Genomic DNA, 20,545 nt, shown 5'->3' with positions numbered 1-20,545 from the left:
CACCACCTATGTCTAACTTTATGTACACCACATGACTGGCCAATGACTGAATTAACTTTTTTATAATAACGCATATTAATGTTTATTCTTTCAAGAAAGGTGTTAAGAACATTTGTTTTAAATTAGCTAATAGGAGGAAAAACATAATCTCTACTGTAGAACTTGATTTCAGCACCTGACAATAAAACTACTGTTAAAGTGCTACATTATTGCTGATACCCAACAGTTACAGTTTGCCTGTGTAAACATTGTGAAACTGCTGAACCAAAGAAACCCCCAGTTATCACTGAAACAAATGGGAGGTGTGGAGATACAATACAAAACAAACGGATTGAATATATATAAACACAAACACAAGATGTACATATTTACTGTTAATTTACATAAATACATAAAAAGCTAGACAGTGCATTTTACAAAGTTTTATTATTATTATTATTATTGAATTCTGCTTTGGATTTCAATGAGACTTGCAAATTAATAATTACAGCTACAACATATCTTAACTTCACCTATGAAGATTTAAGGACAATAAGATTCTGTAAAAAATGAACATACATTTAACTTTAAGATTACTGTACATATGTTATGTTTGCTTGCCAGGAGTCAACAACATTAGTATTAATCTTGGGGGAACTAAACATGTTTACAAGAAACTCTACAACCCCCACCAGTTCATTAGAGATAGGCTATGTGCAACATATATGTGTACATTAATTACTTCTTAATATTACATCCTTACAGTTCAGTTTTTCATCTTTGGTTGTTTAATCAGTGACCTCTGCACTCACTGTGGTAAAATATGTTACAGAGACTTGATACAGCAAAATCCTCTTATGCTTTGTATATGAGTCAGTTTTTTCTCTTCACTTTATTGGTATCAGCTTTCCTTTTGTCACTGTGGCCAAATGTTTTCATGTGTGTTTTTAAGCTATTAGTTTGCTTAAATAGTTTTCCACACTCTGGGCATGGGAAAGGAGCCTGTCCTGTGTGGAGTAAAATGTGGGCTTTCATACTGTTTGGATAGCGGAAAGTCTTGGAGCAATAGCTACATATATAGGGCTTTTCGCCAGTGTGCACACGCATATGAGCTTTGTAGCCCGAAAGCTGGGAATATTTCTTGGGGCAAAGCTTACATTTATAAGGTTTTTCCCCAGTGTGTGTTATGGCATGTCTTCTCATGGAACTAGGATCTCTAAAGCTCTTTTTGCACTCCTTGCAAGTATATGGACGTGCACCTGTGTGACTAAACATATGTACACGCAATCCTGTCGTGCTGCGGTATGTTTTGTTGCAGATCACACACTTATGTGGACGCTCAACAGTGTGAACTAGCCTGTGTGTTTTCAGCCCTTGAGTCCGTTTAAAGCTCTTGTCACACAGTGTGCACTTAAACGGCCTGTCATCAGAGTGCACAGTTCGGTGGACATCCAAATTACTCTGATTTTTGAAAATATGACCACACTGCTCACAGACAAACAGTCTGCTATTGGTGTGAGTAAGCATGTGATTACGAAGATAATTCAAACGTGAAAAGCTGCTACTGCATCGTTCACAAGAGTATGGCCGTTGACCTGAGTGTGCACTTTCAAGATGTCCTTTCAAGGCGTTCCACTGTCTAAAGCGTACTCCACATTCAGGACATTTGCAAGGTTTTTCTCCTGTGTGTATGCGCCGATGAACAGCAAGATTACTAAGAATACGAAACTTTTTATCACAATGTGTACAGGAATATGGTAACTCTCCAGTATGGATTAGTAAATGCTGGCGCAAATGTTCTGCCCGTCTGAATTTTTTACCTAAAGGAGAGACAGAGAATAATGAGAACCTTGAAATATGAGCATGTAGGAAACTTTTCTATTCTGAAGACTTACCACATTCGGTGCAGCTGTGCCGTTTCTCCTCAGAGTGAGTTTTTTTGTGTGAATTCAAGTCAGCACATCTAGCAAACTTGCGGCCACATTCCTCACATTTATATGCTTTCACACCACTGTGCCGTATCATATGGATGTTCAGAGAGCCCTTCTGAGTAAAAGCTTTATTACAGATGTCACAGGTGAAAGGACGCTCCCCGGAGTGGGAGCGCATGTGACATTTCAGTTTGGCTGGTGCAGCGAAGCACATGCCACATACATGGCATTTGAATGGACGCGAATGATGATGTGCCACCTGGAAATGATTCACAAGGTCCATTCTGCTCTCTAGAACCATGCCACATTCTTTACATGGATATTTACCTTCCATCCACTGATCAGTCAACCTGGGCTGCCTCTTTCCACCACCTCTGGCCTTCCCACTGTAAAGGCTTTTAGGTAGGATGTTACCTGCATGTTTTGCAGAACATTTGACACTATTGATCTTACCGCTCTCAGCATTTCTATTTATACCATCAAGGTGTGGGTCTTCCTTGCACCTGCGACCATTAACAAATGATGATAGTTTATATTCTTTGCTCTGCCTTTTAATTGGTGTCTGTGGGAGCTGGATTTCTTTCTGATCAACAGGTTCCTCATTGGAAATATGTGTATTCTTTTTGTTCTCATATTCACTTACTCCTGAAACAAAGAGAAATGCTTCAATGTGTTTAATATGTCCTGTCATATGGTCTATGAAATCACCACTAGAAGAAATAATGGCAATATTATTAAATTCTGTAACTGCTGTAATGTCTTTCCATTTATAACACCGTTAGCATGGCACCGATAATAACACTGCATTGTTCTTGGCCAAAAGAGCCATGCAATTCATTTTTTCTAAAAGCGCTGCAGATCACTTCTTATTCCATTAGGTAATCCTAGGATAGAGCATGGAAAACCAAGTGAAGCGGGGGTTGTTTACCTTTTCTTGACGCGTTCTGCTTCTGCGCTCGTGTCTGCATTTTTCTACCAAAAATCCTTGATTTCTACTCTTGCGTGTCGCGGCTGCGTCCCGGGTGTGTTTAGCTGATGTTCCCGATAAAGACCTGAGTGCATTCCATAGGTGATTCCCGCTCCTTGACTAGTACGGAAATACGAATAACTGAGCATGCGCGAAACATTTCGATTGGCTCAGAAGGAGAGTTGTCTTCTGATGGTCGTCCCCTATTACTACCCTGCTAACATGATTATTTTGACTGCAAAATTCAAACTCAAGAAGTTAAGCCTCTCACTTTATATACTTTACAATTAAAATGTGGTATAACGATGAGTGCGGCTATAAGTGCATAAAATCTGATGTCAATACCCCTATTATGAATTGACATAATGGGATGATGACATTCAGAAGCACTCAATACTAAGTGGGCTGTGATTTACCCCCCAAAAAGGGCAAGAATGTAAAGATAAATCAGAAAATTTATGTATTGCTATTTTCCAACACATAAGGACCCTAATAAAAACCAATTCTGGTTACAAAGTTTATCAAGATTGGAAAAATAAATGTCTTTGGGTTTTATTGAATATTGATGGAGCAACATTATTTGCGTGAAAAGAATTAACGGAAGGTTGTTTTGATTAAAATTCTTTATAAAAAAATAAAATTATATTAAAAGTGGTGAGGGAGTCTTTTTCCCCACACTTGTAAATATATAGACAATAGTTTAAGGGCAAAATTTGCCAACTTATGCAAATACATTTGAGACAACAAGATGCTTTTTTGAGTAACAAATTTAGATAATATTTATTCAAAATAACCATTTCAGAAAAGGGTTAACCATTGCCTGTTCATTTCAATGACATTTGGCATTTCATAACATCTCAAGTATTCTATTAACAAATTAATGTCCATTGTGAAAAATAAATAAATAAATAAATAAATAAAATGCGTTTATGGGGGCCTTTAACCCATGCAAAAGGGGGAATTTTACCCCAAATAGATTGTGAGTTGGTGCTAGAATTTTTATACAAAATGTTTCAACTTTTTACCTAGGTTAATGCAGATGCCAGTTTTCAAATAAACAAAATCATATATTATTATATTTTTGCAGATAAATTGAGAATAAAAGGCAGCATCCTCATTTCAGCTGCAACATTTTGGCAAACTTGTGAATTTATAGACTTGCAAGCAGCCCACTGAAATCTCTTTCATGTCTAGTTGTGAAAGATGTAATTGTTAGCCCACTATGGGAGGTACAAAATATCTTTCTTCTAAAGAAACTGAGAAGAAAGTTTTTTTAGGCCTCCCAAATGAGAAGCACATTATTTATTTAACCCTTGTGCGTCAATAAAATAAAAAAAAAAGCTATTCAGAGGTCCTTGGAGGACAAAAATGTCCGCGTCAAAAAACTGCCTTAATAATATTGTATATATTATTTTCCACTTTCAATGAGTTAATTTTTTTAACCAACATCACTACCAAATATTCATTAATTTTCAGGATTTTAACCCTATAAATGTCAGTTTTATTTACATAATGCCACTGTTGTTTTCACACACACACACACACACACACACACACACACACACACACACACACACACACACACACACACACTCTTCTCAATACACACATTCAAAACACACTCTAACATCCATACCATCACACCCACACATTTCTAGCTGCATCATTTATTTAATAGGCCTGCAGTGCTCTATAATACAGCAAACAGAAAATAGGAAAAAGCTTGTATTTGCTCCATAGGCTAAACATGAGAAAAATGGCGCCATCTGGTGGAAAATATAAAACATTAAAATTTTGAAGCCAGGGCTCCAGAATGAAAGCATAATATCATAGAATTCATGATTTTATGCTTTAATGGCACTGGGATCAAATATTGCAGTTTTAATGGGTTTCAGTGGGGACATTTTTGTCCTTAAGGTCCTGAGTGTAACTATTTTGTGTACACAGTGTATTATAGATGTATTATAGGAACTGAGGTTGAAATATCAAAATTCCCCAAAAATACACACCTTTGTCAAAATTTATTCTATTGGCATTAACACAGCCAAAATGATTGAAAAAACAAAAATAAAAAAAGACACAAATGTCCCAAAGGTCGTACAAGGGTTAATATCAAATCATTGTTTTGAGATGCCCTTGTGCTAAGAACAGAGTACAATCTTGTTGTTAAAATCTATAGGCTAACCTTACCTCCAGTGTCCTAATTTAAGACACGTTTGACAAGGCATTTAGGCTAAACATTTTTTTTTAACTAAAAAAATAGTTAGGCCTACTCCCATATTCCTTGTTGAATGTAAAATCGAAATATTAAAGGAATATTACAGGTTAAGTTAAACTCAATCGACAGCATTTGTGGCATAATATTGATTACCACAAAAAATTATTTTGACTTGCCCCTCCTTTTCTTAAAAAACAAAACAAAAACAAAAAACAAGCAGAAATATGGGTGCCAGTGAGGCACAACATTTTGATGCTCCAAAAAGCACATAAAGTCAGCATAAAAGTAATTCATATGACTCCAGTGGTTAAATCCATATCTTCAGAAGTGATATAATAGGTGTGGGTGAGAAACAGATCAATATTTAAGTACTTTTTGCTAGAAATTCTTCTCCCTGCCCAGTAGGGGGCGTATGCATGAAGAATGTGAATCACCAAAAACACAAGAAGAAGAATGTGAAAGCTAAAGTGGAGATTGACTGAGCAGGGAGGAGAATTTATAGTAAAAAAAAAATGTACTTAAATATTGATCTGTTTCTCAACCCCCACTTATCATATCCCTTCTAAAGATATGGAAATGGAGTCATATGGATTACTTTTATGCTCCTTTATGTGTTTTTTTGGAGCTTCAATATTTTGGCACCAAACACTTGCATTGAATGGACCTACAGAGTTGAAATATTCTTCTAAAAAAATCTTCATTTGTGTTCAGCAGAAGAAAGAAAGTCATACACATCTGGGATGGCATGAGGGTGATTAAATGATGAGATAATTTTCATTTTTGGGTGAACTATCCCTTTAACGCATTGAGCTTAGTCTGGAAAGAAGTGTTGCGATTTGTATCATGTTTTATTAAACACTTGTTTCAGCACCATAGTAACACAAAAGGTGGAAACATGCTTTACTTGTTGCGTTACCGTGCTCCTTAAATACGGTGTGTGTCAATACCAACTTAGCAACACCATAGCAACGGGAACAGAAGCTCTCCCTGTGTCTCAATCAGCTTTCTAGCGCCCTATGTCGTGAGTCAGTATGTCACGAATTCGGGCACTGGTAAGTAATAGAGTACTGATCCACTGAACATTGGGACACTTATGACTCAATCACCTGTGACACGTTAACGAGCTCACGCATAGAAGCGCAGCTGTTATTAATCAGCACCATCAAACTTACATCAAACGTATAGTGTTATTATAACAGATAAATGGCATAAATAAAGAGATAAAAATATATTGGAGTGCATTTTAAACCTTGTTTTAACAACTCAAATATTTAAAAGATTGTTTCACTTTAATGGTAATTATGAATGAAAGACATTACAAACAACATCTCTTTTGAAAAGAAAATAAGGCTTGAACTTCGTAGTTTTACACTTGTGTTCATCTTCAGAAGACATGACGACGTTTCCGGTAAGGGAACATAGTGAGCAACGATGCTCCCTGGTTTTTACTGTGCATTGTGGGATTTTTTTAGGGAGCTAAAGTTTCAGTGCACAGGAGCGATTTTGCGAATGAGACTCCCTGATTAGTGCTCTGACTACTGAACTAGGGAACTGACTGAGACGCACCTTCTGTCATTGTCTGTCAAGTTGTTTTGTCTCATTAAAGCTATCCTCTTTGCACATAAAACAATTGTATAATATTATTCGGAATTAGAGTCATTTCCTTTTTATGATAATGTTGAAACTTTACATTAACAAGCAAACTTTGTTATGATGTGATGATTTCAGCTTTGGGTACAATGAGGCTGTGGTAAACTTTGCTTTTACTGTTTTTCTCCCTTTCCCTCCACAACGTAGAGTAACTGACATTCCTTGTCTCTTAGTAATTAGTATTCTGTACTCACTCTTTAAACACTTTAGCGCTCCATGAATGCACCATAAATTTCCTCTTTCTCTGAACTGTTTTGCTAGATTGTCCAGTATCGGGTGCATCAAGAGCTTGCCGCTTCTCACTTGTACTAGTTTGCTTTATAGAGATATCAGGTGTGGTCGGAATGACTGTTTAATTCTGTATTTTCGACCAGAGCATATCCTAACTGTGAATTTGGTGTCTAATCTTTTAGTGTTGTTATTATTGCGCTGTGAGACCCGCGGTAATGGATGGCTTTTGGAGAGGATTCTGCACTCTTTTTCTCACAACACTCGTTTTTGAAGGTAAAGAAAATGTATTCTAGCAAATAACAATACAGTAGTCAAATTTTTTTTGTTGTTGTTGCTAATGTTTAACTCTTACAACAAATGGCATTTAATTGTTGTCATAAATTAGTCGATTTGGTCAGTACACAGGCTAGTTGGCTAACATGGTAACCTTGAAAAAACAGCCATAATAATATTATATATTAATATTATTTTCCACTTTCAGATAGTTAATTTTTTTTAACCAACATCAGTCCCTATCATAACTACCAAATATTCATTCATTTTCAGGATTTTAACCCTTTAAATGCCAGTTTGTTTACATAATGCCACTGTAGTTTTTTACACACACACACATGCACACAAATTTCTCAATACACACATACAAAACACAAAAAAACCTTGAACTTTACATAGCAGCTCCACTATTACAGTAAATAATGTAAGCAAATATTGTAAGCTATATTATTTTCTAACAATGTTAATTGTCACAGCTTCAGGTCTTCTAACTTGTTTGTCTGCAGTCTGTTTTCAAACAAGTTTAATATGTGCATCTATCTGTCAAAATGTTAGCATCAGATTTTATGCATGCATATGTTAGTTGGTCGACTGTATAACATGGTTAAAGATGTTTTTTTTTTTTCTTCTTACATTTACATTTATTCATTTGGCTGACACTTTTATCCAAAGCGACTTACAAAAGACTCCAAAGTGACTTTTTCATGAGCATGCACATTTACAATATGAAACTTTATGTATGACAACTTGATGCCTGATGTATATTCACCTACTAGCCACAATATTACTCTTTCCCTGTAGAAGTTACAGGGCTCAGGATCAGGAATGAAGAGCTGAGAAAATGTGTGCAGGTAAATGAAGTACAAGTCAACAGTTGGTTAACCCTCCAAGAGTGTAGAGAGGATTCAGTTCTACAAGAATGGAAGTGGAACCCCGAGACTCGCTCCCTCAGCAACCCACATACGGGAGAGTGTTTAACGGCACCCCAGATCCAGGAGCATGAAAGTGTTTGGCTGCAAGCTTGCAGATCAGAAGAGGAAGATTGTGAGGGACAGACCTGGAGTTGCTCTAAAAAGAGTCTCCTGACATTACATGGCAAAGGTCTGCACCTGAGCGCACAGCACAATTCCTCCAAGGTCTTCCTTTCCAAAGACCGCGGGAAAGGCAGCAAGTGGAGGACATTGGCCAATCAAACGGTATGCGAGGATACGGACAGCATACATCATGGCCAGAATGTGTTACAAGAGTCTCAGCAGACACTTTCAGCTGGACCCCGAATCATCACTAAAATTCATTATTGGCATTGTAAGGGAGATAGTTAAAGAGTTCTTAATTTGTAGATAGGTCTGTGTTTCATGTTGCATTTCACCATGCCATCATTCTTATTAATGGCATCTCATCCACTTCTTCTTTTAAAAGCATGTCATGTGTTTTTTACTTCCACATCTGGTCTTACTAAAGTTACACATTGTCTATTTGGCTTATAATAATTTCTATTTTATTAGTATATTGGTGATATGTAATCATTGTATTTCCTTGCTTAAGTTTGGAGTAATGGCCTTACAGCCCCTAAGTCCACTGAGGTGACACAGACTAAAGAGGCATCACCTGAACCTCAAAGTAGCATGGAGCCTGGGGAACCTTCTGTGAATTTCTTTACTACAGATTACGGTGAGTGTGAAAAGTGTTCATCCATTTCAGGAAGTTCAATTTTCATTTTAGCAGTTAAATGCTTATTAGTGAGACCATAAATAGGACATGCTACATTCCTTCGCATGAGCTGAAATATGTCAGTTGCCTTTTGTCCACATGAGAGCAGCAGAAGAGAGGAAACCTAAACAAGTTGGGAACAGGGAAATGATAAATAGAAAAAAGAATATTTGTTGGTGACATTCTATAACAAGTGTGTTTACTAACAGGAACAGGATGGAAAATGACAATGTTGCTTTTGAGCACTTTGGCCCTGCTTCTTGGACTTATAATCCTGATCCTTAACATCTATCAGAACAGGTAAAATACTACTAATTCAATTAATTTTATAAAGGCCTCTGTAAATTGTAATTCTCAATGCCAGTATTTAATTTCACATGTTTACAGTAAGTAGAGAATGGCATAGAAAACATGGCTTACATATATCAGTTTCATATAGGAAAGACTCAAAAACAAGGTTTCTTCCTGCTTAGTAGGAAGGAGACTGTTGTGGTGCTGAAATCCTACACTCCAACTGGAGAGGTCAGTCAACCAGGGTCTCCGGTGCCTAGTGAGAGAGCTCCTCTTACCCAACACCCCATGAAACAGGCCCAGTCACCTTCCATTCAGCGAGGGGAAATCCTTGTTGAGTGGAAAGATGGAACAGTCACCCCACTGTTTGAAACTTACCTTACCGACTAAGCTCAATACTTTGTTACATTAAAAAATTAGTTCACCCAAAAATGAAAATTCTCTCATTTACTCACCCTCATGCCATCCCAGATGTGTATGGCATTCTTTCTTCTGCTGAACAAACAAAGATTTTTAGAAGAATACTTTAGTCAACATAATGCAAGTGAATGGTGGCCAAAACTTTGAAGGTCCAAAAAGCATATAAAGGCAGCATAAAAGTAATCCATAAGACTCCAGTAATTTAATCAATAGCTCCAGAAGCTATATGATAGGTGTGGGTAAAAAAACGTATCAATATGTAGTTCTTTTTTTACTATAAATCTGCACTTTCACATTCTGCTTCTTTTGATTTATGGCATTTCAAATTCTTTGTGCATATTGCCAGAATTTATAGTAATAAAGGAATTAAATATTGATCAGTTTCTCACCCTCACCTATCATATCACTTCTGAATATATAAATGTAACCACTGGAGTCATATGGATTACTTTTATGCAGCTTTTATATACTTTTTGGACCTTGAAAGTTCTGGCCACCATTCACTTGCATTGCATGGACCTACAGAGCTGAGATATTCTTCTAAAAATCTTTGTTTGTGTTCTGCAGAAGAAAGACAGTCATACACATCTGGGATGGCATGAGGGTGATTAAATATTGAGAATGCTTTCATTTTTGGTTGAACGATCCCTTTCACGTTATGTGGGATCAAAAGGTAAGAGTGGAGACATTATGTTGTTAAATTGTGTTTTTGTGCCAAGATCCGATTGAAGAAATAGGTAAAAGAAACTTGTGTATCACTCCCAAGCACACTGATAGAACTGTGGTGGTGGTGGTTTTAGTCACATATGCAACATGTTAAAAAATCCCAGATATCTGTTTACTTTGCTCTTGCAAAAAGAATGCTATCCCTCATTATCACAAAACTGAGGTTGGGTCCAGATCAAAGACAATGTTCTGTTACTTGCCAAAGAAATATATAAGGTAATGTCAGGTCAAATACAGTTCACATCTTAAAGTAGCAAAAGATGTAATATTTATACTGCAAGCTCATCTAATTGTTAAATGTATTGTTCAATCTATTATTGAAAAGAATAATACATTGAACATGCCTTGATAAAACCACTAAATATTAGTATTAACATTTCATTGAAGTGATTTGAAGCCAGAATGTTTTGTTTAACACATGTTCAGGTAGAATAGTTTTGAATTGCACAAGCCTAGCTGTAATTGTTGTTTTTTTTTTTTTTTTTGCTTTGTTTTTGCAAAGGGAATTAGAATTTGTTTTGTTTAATTATTATTAATACTATTGAAAATGTTTTAATCGCTTGTAAAATAGTTATACTTAACATTTCTAAATAAATGACTGTTGACAAACTGTTGTAACTATTCTTCAAGGTGTGTAGGGGCAACACCTCAACTCTTTCAAGCTTTATCATCATCAAGCTAACCAACCTGTTTCATTTTAACATATTGCTTTGTAAAGCTCTTCTGTAAAGGACAGCAGCCAGAGATGGAAAACATGTCTGTGCAAGTGTGTTGTCAGGGTGAAATGCCTCTCTCATTCTGAGAGATAGAGAGAGGTAGAGAGAGAAATAATTGCATTGATGACATGTAAACATGAAAAGTTGGGGGGAAAGTGTTGCTGGCTATGCAAAGCCAGCAACACATCAAAACATAGCTGTTCTACTAGCACTGCTATATTGGTGTGACAGATCATCTCAAAAATTGTAAAAGAGAATTTTTTTTCTACAGGAAACATGTTTCCATTAACTGAAACCAAGCATTTCCTTATCTGCATTGCTCTGTAATACTACAAATGGCTTTACTATAGGTTTAATTGCAGATAACCAATAGGTAACAGCCATAGGCTGGGTGTTTTTTCACTGACATAATGATGCATTCCGTGGTCTTTTTGTTTGTTATTGGAAAACCTACCGTATCCATCTTTCATCCATTTTCTTGTATGTTTTGCAGATTTCAGAGTAGGTGAATAGGGCAGCGATCACTGCTCGTGCACATGCAGTGTAGATTTAATTTACACATACAGCTTGAAGACAGTACATGGGAATTGCTTGTAATCATCTATGTATGTACAGTATGTAAAAGTAGTGAAGATGTGCTCTCCCATAGGATGTCCACACTTATAACAGAGGATGTCTCCACCCCAAAAAATTGTTTGAGTTCCTATCTTTCCATTGGAAAATAGCCCTCTTTCCTTTGGCTGTGTATCCCTATCTCTGATCACGACCTATTCTGTTCTCCCACAAGTACACAGTTATGGATCTTGGTCATACTGCACGTATCTTGCCTCATAAAATAGGATCAGGAAGCTGAAGAAATGTGGAATGATCTGATAAATAAGATTGTTTCTAGAGGGGAGATCTGCTTAATGAGGGTAAATGTACATTCCTGAATTGAACACAAGTGGACAAAATGTTTTGTGCATCTAACATCTAAATGATGCTCTATTTAGTTTGGTAGTGGAATGGAATGGGGGGAGGGTTTCTCCCCAGTTTGGCATGCCCAAATCCCAATGCGCTCTAGGTTCTCGTAGAATAGGCACTGCTTGTAATAACCCTTCAGTGTTTTCAAATAACTGTCTTGGCTGAATTAAATTTGAGACATTTAAAGGAAAATTTCTGGTTCAGTACAAGTTAAGGTCAATCGACAGCATTTGTGGCAAAATGTTGATTTCCACACAAATTATAGTAATTTTGACTTGTCCCTCCTTTTCTTTAAAAAAGCTAAAACTTTGGTGACAGTGAGGCATTTAAAATGGTAGTGAATGGGGCCAATTCGTAAATGTTAACAATACTATTTCAAAAGTATAGCCACAAGACAAGCAATATGCTTGTGAACATGATTTTAGTGTGATAAAATCCCTTACTATCCTTTTCTGTGTAAAGTTATATCCAATTTAATACACCAAAACCCCTAAAATGACTGTAAAAACTATGATTTTAAACAACTTTAAATCTTAATACACAAAATAATGTAAGTGCTTTTATAAAATTAAAAGCTTCACATTTCTGCCTTTAAACCCACCAAAAATTGGCCCCATTCACTTCCATTGTAAGTGCTTCACTGCAACCTCGATTTTTGCTTTTTTTTTTTTTTTTTTTTTTTTTTTTTGATAAAGAAAAGGACAGATGAATTGAAATTATTTTTTGTGTTCAAATCATCAGCATTATGCTACAAAGTCTGTCGTTTGCGCTTAACTTGAACTAGGAATATTTTGCTTTTCCCTATCTCATTTTTTCTAATTTCATTGTTAATTTTACAACAAATGTAATCAGAGCCATGGGTAGAGGTCATAAAATTCATTAAAGCCATGTCGACAAATACATTTTGATGTTTTGGAGAAGGAAGAGCCTAGACAAGATTGATTTTTGCTTTTGTTGCAAGGTAAACATTGCCAGTTCATCTAAATCAGAATAAATTTTCCTTTTTTCAAATCTTTAAATTGTTCAGCTACATATTTTGTCAAGTCCAATTCATTTCCATTGAGCCATGAATAACTGATCATGCAATAAAGCAAAATTGTTTGCTCTTCTTCACCTCTACATTAAGAAAAAGGCTATTCATTCAGTCATGTTTACAGTGATCCTGCTGAGATTACATTAATGGAATGTGCTATAATTAATTTGATTTTAACCATTATTATTTGCCATAGTACTGTATGTTGTATGTTGTTTTAGAGGTATACCTTGAGAGGTATTCATGTTACAATAAACTACTTAAGTCCAGAGAATGTCTGCTAAAAGTAAATACCAGAGATTTAAAGCCAGTTAAGGATTTTACTATCTGACAGCTTTTTCTTTGGAGAACTTCTGAAAACATTTCATCAGTATGGATTCCTCCCAACTTCTTTCTCACATGTAGGCAGCATATGGCCTGGCAGCACCTTAAAGGCTTCAGGATACTGTGATGTCTTAGCTTCCAGCAAAAGAAGCAGTGACCCTTTAAAAAGCATGTCTTCATGCACCTTTGGGGACATCAAAAAAGGAAACAACATAGGTTATTGAACTTGGGAATGTGCTTTACAAGTGCCTTTCGGACCTCAAAGTGCATTTAAATCCTGACCTGCGGATTTTACCCTAAAAGACCTAGTTTGTCTGAAAATATTGTAGAGATATCACAGTTTGGCTGAGGAAAAATTAAATAAAGTATTGCTTAGCTTTAAGATGAGACGACATAGTGTACTTTTGATCAGAAATACAGTACCATTATATTACATGTGGCACTGAGGGAAATGTTTATATCTACTCCCATGAAGATTGTAAAGGTTTTTCAGGTATAGTTCAGCGTTTTCAGCGTTAGCCCCTAGGGTGTTTTATTAAAACCACTCACATTCTTAGCTGAATGCCCCAGCCCCTCAGGTTACGAAACAGTGCTTAAGTGTTAAGACTGAAACATACTTGGTGCAAGTACATGAACACATATGCTTCTACTGTAACTACGCAAGCTTGATTTTGTGTGTTGTTGCGATTTTAGTGAGAACTTTGAGTTTTCTCTTTCTGGTGAAGCAACAGTTTGAAGAGACTATTGCTGAGCTAGTAGGTGCAAGTCAATTACACATCCAGTGTAATGGCATAGACTTTTGAAGGTATCTCTATCACCCCCTTGAGTACTGAGGTTTGTTACCAGCACAGTAACCCAAGAACGCACATTAAGCATGTTCAACCAGACTGTGCGTTGGCAACTGTGTACTCGTGCTTGCGTAAAGTATGTTTCTGGCCTTAAAGATGCTACACAAAAGTCTTTATACTAGATGTTTTTATTGTTCAGAGGATTCAGCCAAACTAGAAACCAAGAGTTGCGCCTCGTGCCCAAATGTGTGAAATGAAGTCAGTCAGTCAAGATGCGATGAGAACCAAAGAGGTTTGATGTTATCGATGTAGCCAATGTTATTTGATGCCATACATGAACATTTTATTAATGATTTGATTTGAGAGTGAATATGACTTAAAATTTGCTCTGTTCATTATATTTGCACTATTCAGCCTGATCTCGTGAAATTTACATGACAATGGCAACATTTTTGCAAACCAAAATTTCGTGCTTCATTACGTTTGGCTGCAGTTTCCCACCGAGTGAAATGATGTTGTAGTCATACGAGGTTTTTAAGGTGCATATTAGATGAATGTTTTAATGAGTAAAACGTACCTCCCTAACCTAACACTATAACCTAAACCTAACCAATATTGTTCTAAAAGATAAATGAGAGGTGAACCCTCAACCAATGCCTAAGCCTAACCGATAGTGTTTTAAAAGCAAATTCGACGTGAAAAGCACATTTACTGAAGCAACCACGTCATTTGTGCCGTTTCTATAGCACTTTCACTTCACTTTCACTTTCACTTTTTTTCGAACATTCTTGGTTAGACTCGAGGTGGGGTCTCTGAGTCCAAAGTCCAACGCTCTATTAAAATATATCGTTTTTCAAATGATTTTGAGTAAAAGTGTTTTAATATAATAACATAGCAGGTTGTGAGTAATAGAGTGAAAAATAAATGTTTACAAAGTCATAAACCGCCATAGTACCTGTGATTTGTGTGAAAGTGAACAAAAAGCACAGTTGTTGTAGCGCCTCTAGTATTCATTTCACCAGGAATCTGCAACCGTATCGATTACTTTTACTGTGGTTTAATTAATTTTTTTTCTTTTCCAAGCTTGACAAACCGAAGTCACTATTCACTACTGGTCATTATTGGCAAGAAACTCTTTTAAGACTTTTTACAAATTCACCTTTTTTGTTCCACGGAACAAAGAAAGTCATATGGGTTTGGAACGATACCAGGGTGAGTAAATAATGACAGAATTTTTATTTTTTGCTGAACTATTCCTTTAAAACTGTCAGCCATAGTTTCAGATGAAGACTACTGCCTCTGCTACTCTCATTTGCACAGGAAATTTAATCAGATGAGGACACAATTGTTGTCATTACTCTGAATGTTCCTGTTTATGTAAGAACCCCACACCCCAGGACAATACTCTGTTTTATCAAACAAAATCCAGTCCAAAAAGGGCAAAAGCCCTGCAGTAGCTCTAGATTTCACAACTCATTAAAGTTGGCATGTGTCACATTCAGGGCCAAATGCCTAAAATGAAACTTATGCTCTGAGACATCCATGCAGGTGTGTGAGCCCTGAACCAGCTCTGGATACCGCTCCACTGAGATAAACTTCATAGAGTCTAAACAGGGCACAGGTTTGTCATGGTACTTGTTCAACTTGTTACCCAGATTGAAGCAAGAGTGGGAACTAGGACAGAAACTGTTGTGTGGAAGTGGTCTCTCACTGAAAAACAAAACAGGTTTCTGTATGTGCCTCAGACACAGAGAAGTGGCTTGAAGTTAATGGATGGCAAGGAGAGAAAGGAAGCGATAGCCGATGGAGTCATATTTATATGAAAAAAGAGACCATTGTAAAGGCCTGTAATATGATCGAGGTGAGAAGATTTTTAGATAAACAGTATCTGATGTTTAATATACCACAACTGCTCTTTAAGCATGTTAATTATTTCAGCATATTCTGATCTATCAAGCAAAGAACTGTGTACATGGATTAATATAAAATTATCTGTTTCTAATTCATTGCTAATTCTGGAGAAAGGAATCAAAATCATGTATTTTCCTGCCCAATCATCTATTCACAACCTTTAATTAAATCCACTGATTTATGTTTAGCTGTGACTGATTTTCCTTTGTTTTGTAAATGTTGTGTTAGAATCAGAATCAGAATGAGCTTTATTGCCAAGTATGCTTACCCATACAAGGAATTTGTCTTGGTGACAGAAGCTTCCAGTGTACAAACAATACAGAAACAGGACAGAGATAATAATAAAAAAATAGAATACAAATAAAAGTGAAGAGAAAATAAAGTATATTATACTATACTGTAAATGAAATAGAACAGTATCAACAACACTGTGTTGTTAGCAACAGTTTGTTTTCTTAGGGTTCTGGGAAATAAATCTGGCATGAAAATTAAACCTATTACCAATGAGTGCTGAGAATGATAACCTATGGGACCGGCATGTTTTGGCTTGGTAGTAGTAATTGCAATAATAATTCCCTTTTACAGTTTATTTCCCTCTCTTGCAGGTGGAGTGTATTTTACTTAACATGTACACACCCTATCAGCCCCTCTTACTCTCTCAGATTTATTGTTAAGCCTTCAGTTATGATTTCATAAGGCCTTAATTAGAGTAGTTTCCATTCATTTTGTGCAGTTGTTGATAATGACTGGCTTTGGCATATGCTGAATTCCATTACAATAAAAATCAGGATATCCCAAAGGTGTATACACTGATCAGCCACAACATTAAAACCACCTGCCTAATATTGTGTAGGTCCCCCTCGTGCCACCAAAACAGTGCCAACCTGCATCTAAGAATAGCATTCTGAGATTATATTCTTCTCACCACAATTGTACAGAGCGGTTATCTGAGTTACCGTAGAACCAGTCTGACCATTCTCTGTTGACCTCTCTCATCAACAAGGCATTTCCATCCACAGAACTGCCGCTCACTGGATGTTTTTTTGTTTTTGGCACCATTGTTGGTAAATTCTAGAGACTGTTGTGTGTGAAAATCCCAGGAGATCAGCAGTTACAGAAATACTCAAACCAGCCCGTCTGGCACCAACAATCATGCCACGGTCCAAATCATTGAAATCAAAAATTTTCCCCATTCTGATGGTTGATGTGAACAATAACTGAAGCTCCTGACCCTTATATGCTGATTTTAAGCACCGCACTGCTGCCACATGATTGGCTGATTAGATAATCGCATGGATGATTGTTGGTGCCAGACGGGCTGGTTTGAGTATTTCTGTAACTGCTGATCTCCTGGGATTTTCACACACAACAGTCTCTAGAATTTACTTAGAATGGTGCCAAATACAAAAAACATCCAGTGAGTGGCAGTTCTGTGGATCTACACAATATTAGGCAGGTGGTTTTTAATATTGTGGCTGATCGGTGTACGAATATACACAAACTAGAGGTCTGCAACCTGACCAGGGTCCGATGGACCCAAGAACACGACAGGTTTCGAGCTGGGTTCGGGTCCGTTTTTCCAAGTAGAACTTCAGGTTCGGGTCGGGTTCTGGTTTGTAATTAATGAAAAAATAAACAGGCTTATCAAACTTGTTTCATGTACACGCTCTCACTCACAGACACGCGCGAACGGACAAGATAGGGGCGTTCACACCGAATGTGTTTTTGCGCGTGTCTGTTCTGTTTTCCCACTGTTTAAACGCATGCTGGATGAATGTCTTTGATATTTGCACTGTGTCTCGCTTTTTCTTCAGCGTCTCGCGCAGGACCGGCATATTTTAAACACAATGTCCAGTTAAAAATAACTTCAAAAATGCATGTTGAGACACCTGCGCTCTGTTTCATTCTTTGCGATGTGTCTAGATTGTTTTTAACACAGTTGTCACAAAGATTCATCAATCTGAACAAGTTCAGGCTGCATAGAGGGGACTGTTGCATTGTTTCATATTATTCCAGATTGTTCTGCACCAGATGAAGTTTCAACAAATAAACGGTAAGTCAATGCTTTTTTCCTCTTGTGCTCTAGTGAATTAAAGGGCTGCTGTGCCTTGTTAAAACTGTGTATGTTTACTGTTTCATTACTATTACGAATGTTGCCTTTATACTTACATAAAATACAGCCTATTGCAACAGTACTTGCCAGGAGAAGAAATTCGATTGTAAGCGTTCGGGTCGGTTTTGGGCTTAAAATCTGACAGTATCGTTCGGGCCACACGGTCTCGGGTACGGGTTGGGTTTGGGTTTAATTTTAAGGCCCGTGCAGACCTCTAGCACAAACTCAGCAAAGAGGAAGCGTGGAAGTGTGGTTTCAACAACAACAACAACAACAAAAAAATATATAAAATGCCAAAACACAGTGCTGTAACCGCAATATACATTGAGGGGGACAAGTCCCCTCCAGTAATCAGGTATGGCCAAATTGTCCCCCCCAATAATTGATATCCTTGTTGATGTTCTGCTGCAGTCCATTATGCACCACTGTTTAATTGTCATTAAGTTGTTGCAGGAATAACATAATATTCATTTTTAGCATGCACAGTAGTCTAACACCGCTGGTCAATGTAATTTGAGACAGCCAATCAAATCGATGAAGGCGGGACTCAAGTTTAAGTAGCTAAGCCAGAACCTCATAGATTATTCCAGCACTGCGTATCAGCAAGAAGTTCAGGTTAAGAGTGTTTGGGTGTGGTCACACTTGGCAGGTTTGGTTAGATTAAAACGAACTCTGGTGCGATTCCTCTGTTAGTGCGGTTCATTTGAACAAGTGTGAACGCTGTCACCCGAACCTTGGTGCGCACAAAACAAGCGGGCCGAGACCGCCTGATTAGTGGGTCTCGGTCCGCTTCCAAACGAACTCTGGGGCTGTTCGATTGATATATGAACACAACATGGACCAAAGACGTCTAAACAGACCAAAAACAGGAAGTAATTTGCCTAATACTGGCCTCAAGCATACCTGGTTCTTCTCATCATAGGAGCTATGTTGCCCATTACAGTTCGGTACAGGTGTCGGAACCGCCGTCAGCCGTCCTTGCAGCATATCTTCGTTTGTGTGTGCAACAGAGGAATTACTGGTGTTTTTTTGACTCCTTTACACATTTTATTAGCTCTTTGTTTGTGCTCAGCTGGTAATATATATATAAATATAACGAGCGCATTTCGCCCAGCAGCCAGCACTTTTTTGGATGATTGGCGAGTTCCGTCAAAAAATATACATCATAAAAGCTGTCCAATCAGGTTGTAACTTTGTCCTGATGCCTTTGGTTTTGTAACGTTAGGTTCGGTGTTAAAAATGGCAGTGTGAACACTAAGCGAACCAGGACTAAATGTATCATTTACTTTTTTGGTCCAAGAGAACCAAACTACAAGTGTGAACACACCCTTTGTGTCATGTGACGTGAGATGTAAGTATCTAAATATGCAATATTTGACCACTGTTTTATGATTAAAATATTGTACCAACCGTAAGTAATTTCCAAGGGTGCAAACTATTCTCCATTTTGTGAAATTCACCTTTATGAATTTAAAATATGCAAGGGCGTAGATTTGGCTTGAACATTGGGGGGTTGCAAGTGTGAAGAATTTACATGTTTCCACTGATCATGGTATAAATATTGGGGGGGTTGTACTTGCTTGTTTTGATTATTGGGGGGATTAAAAAGGACAAATACTATAAATCGTTATTAAAAGTTCAGTATAAAGACATCATAACAGTAGTCCATATCATTCGTACACTATATTCCAAGCATTCTGGGGCCATAGAAAAAGCTTAGTGCTGTATATGACTACTTTTATGGTATTTTAATTATGATTTTTTCCCCCTCGTTGGACCTTGACAGCAGTGGTCAGTATTAACTGTTTTTGCATGTAAAAGAGCATCGTAAGGATTATTGAACAAAAGATTGTTTTAAGATTCTATGGGGGGGAAAAAACAATGAGGCACAACTTGAGGACAGTAAATAATTTTGTGTATTTTCTTTTTGCAAGCCAGCTGATGTCTTGTCATTTTACAGATACATCAATGATTAAAAGAAATTAAAATTGGTCTTTTCTTTGATACAGCACAAAAAAGAATGAAAAGATGACTGAAATAGGCAAATTGCTAGCAATGCAGACACAGTGTTTGTCTTGTACTGTGTGAACTTAAACATATCATTTAAAACGAAAAATTATAAACTTTTGGTCACATTTAAAAAATTGAACGCATTTAAAGCCTTTATTCAGAAAATTATTGCATTTACCATATTTACTATTTTAAAGGACCGAGGACACCCGTGACCAAAATGGTTTGGTACCCCCCAATGTTCAAGACATGGTTACGGCCTTGCCAAAACATATTACATGTTGACAACAC

General features: G+C 37.0%; 2 protein-coding genes across 2 annotated transcripts in view; one reads left to right on the top strand and one right to left on the bottom strand.

The window, feature by feature from the left end:
• The window catches only part of LOC127420106 (uncharacterized), a 59,656-nt gene extending 48,662 nt beyond the window's left edge, over positions 1-10,994 (top strand). Inside the window, exons 2-6 of the mRNA XM_051662107.1 lie at positions 7,159-7,249; positions 8,051-8,554; positions 8,795-8,920; positions 9,169-9,259; positions 9,433-10,994. Coding sequence (XP_051518067.1) covers positions 7,192-7,249; positions 8,051-8,554; positions 8,795-8,920; positions 9,169-9,259; positions 9,433-9,640 — 987 coding nt within the window. The 5' untranslated portion in view covers positions 7,159-7,191 and the 3' untranslated portion in view covers positions 9,641-10,994. The remainder of the gene's footprint in view (positions 1-7,158; positions 7,250-8,050; positions 8,555-8,794; positions 8,921-9,168; positions 9,260-9,432) is intronic.
• LOC127420092 (zinc finger protein 99-like) lies at positions 169-2,992 on the bottom strand. Its single transcript, XM_051662082.1, has 3 exons — positions 2,839-2,992; positions 1,875-2,555; positions 169-1,799 (listed from the first exon to the last, which is right to left on the bottom strand). The coding sequence occupies exons 1-3, from the start codon at positions 2,876-2,878 to the stop codon at positions 853-855; spliced, it is 1,668 nt and encodes a 555-aa protein (XP_051518042.1). The 5' UTR covers positions 2,879-2,992; the 3' UTR covers positions 169-852.
• Positions 10,995-20,545: the final 9,551 nt, after the last annotated feature.

Source organism: Myxocyprinus asiaticus, chromosome 3 (genome assembly GCF_019703515.2).
Source record: "Myxocyprinus asiaticus isolate MX2 ecotype Aquarium Trade chromosome 3, UBuf_Myxa_2, whole genome shotgun sequence".
In the NCBI taxonomy this organism is placed as follows: domain Eukaryota; kingdom Metazoa; phylum Chordata; class Actinopteri; order Cypriniformes; family Catostomidae; genus Myxocyprinus; species Myxocyprinus asiaticus.
This window is presented reverse-complemented; position numbering and strand designations above follow the sequence as displayed.

Bases quoted from the DNA above. Each gene is read 5' to 3' on its own strand.
- LOC127420092 (XM_051662082.1), bottom strand. From the start codon at position 2,878: ATGCAGACACGAGCGCAGAAGCAGAACGCGTCAAGAAAAG. The intron at 2,556-2,838 runs GTAAACAACCCC...TCTTTGTTTCAG, and splicing joins GCAGAACGCGTCAAGAAAAG to GAGTAAGTGAATATGAGAAC. The intron at 1,800-1,874 runs GTAAGTCTTCAG...TCTCTCCTTTAG, and splicing joins GCACAGCTGCACCGAATGTG to GTAAAAAATTCAGACGGGCA.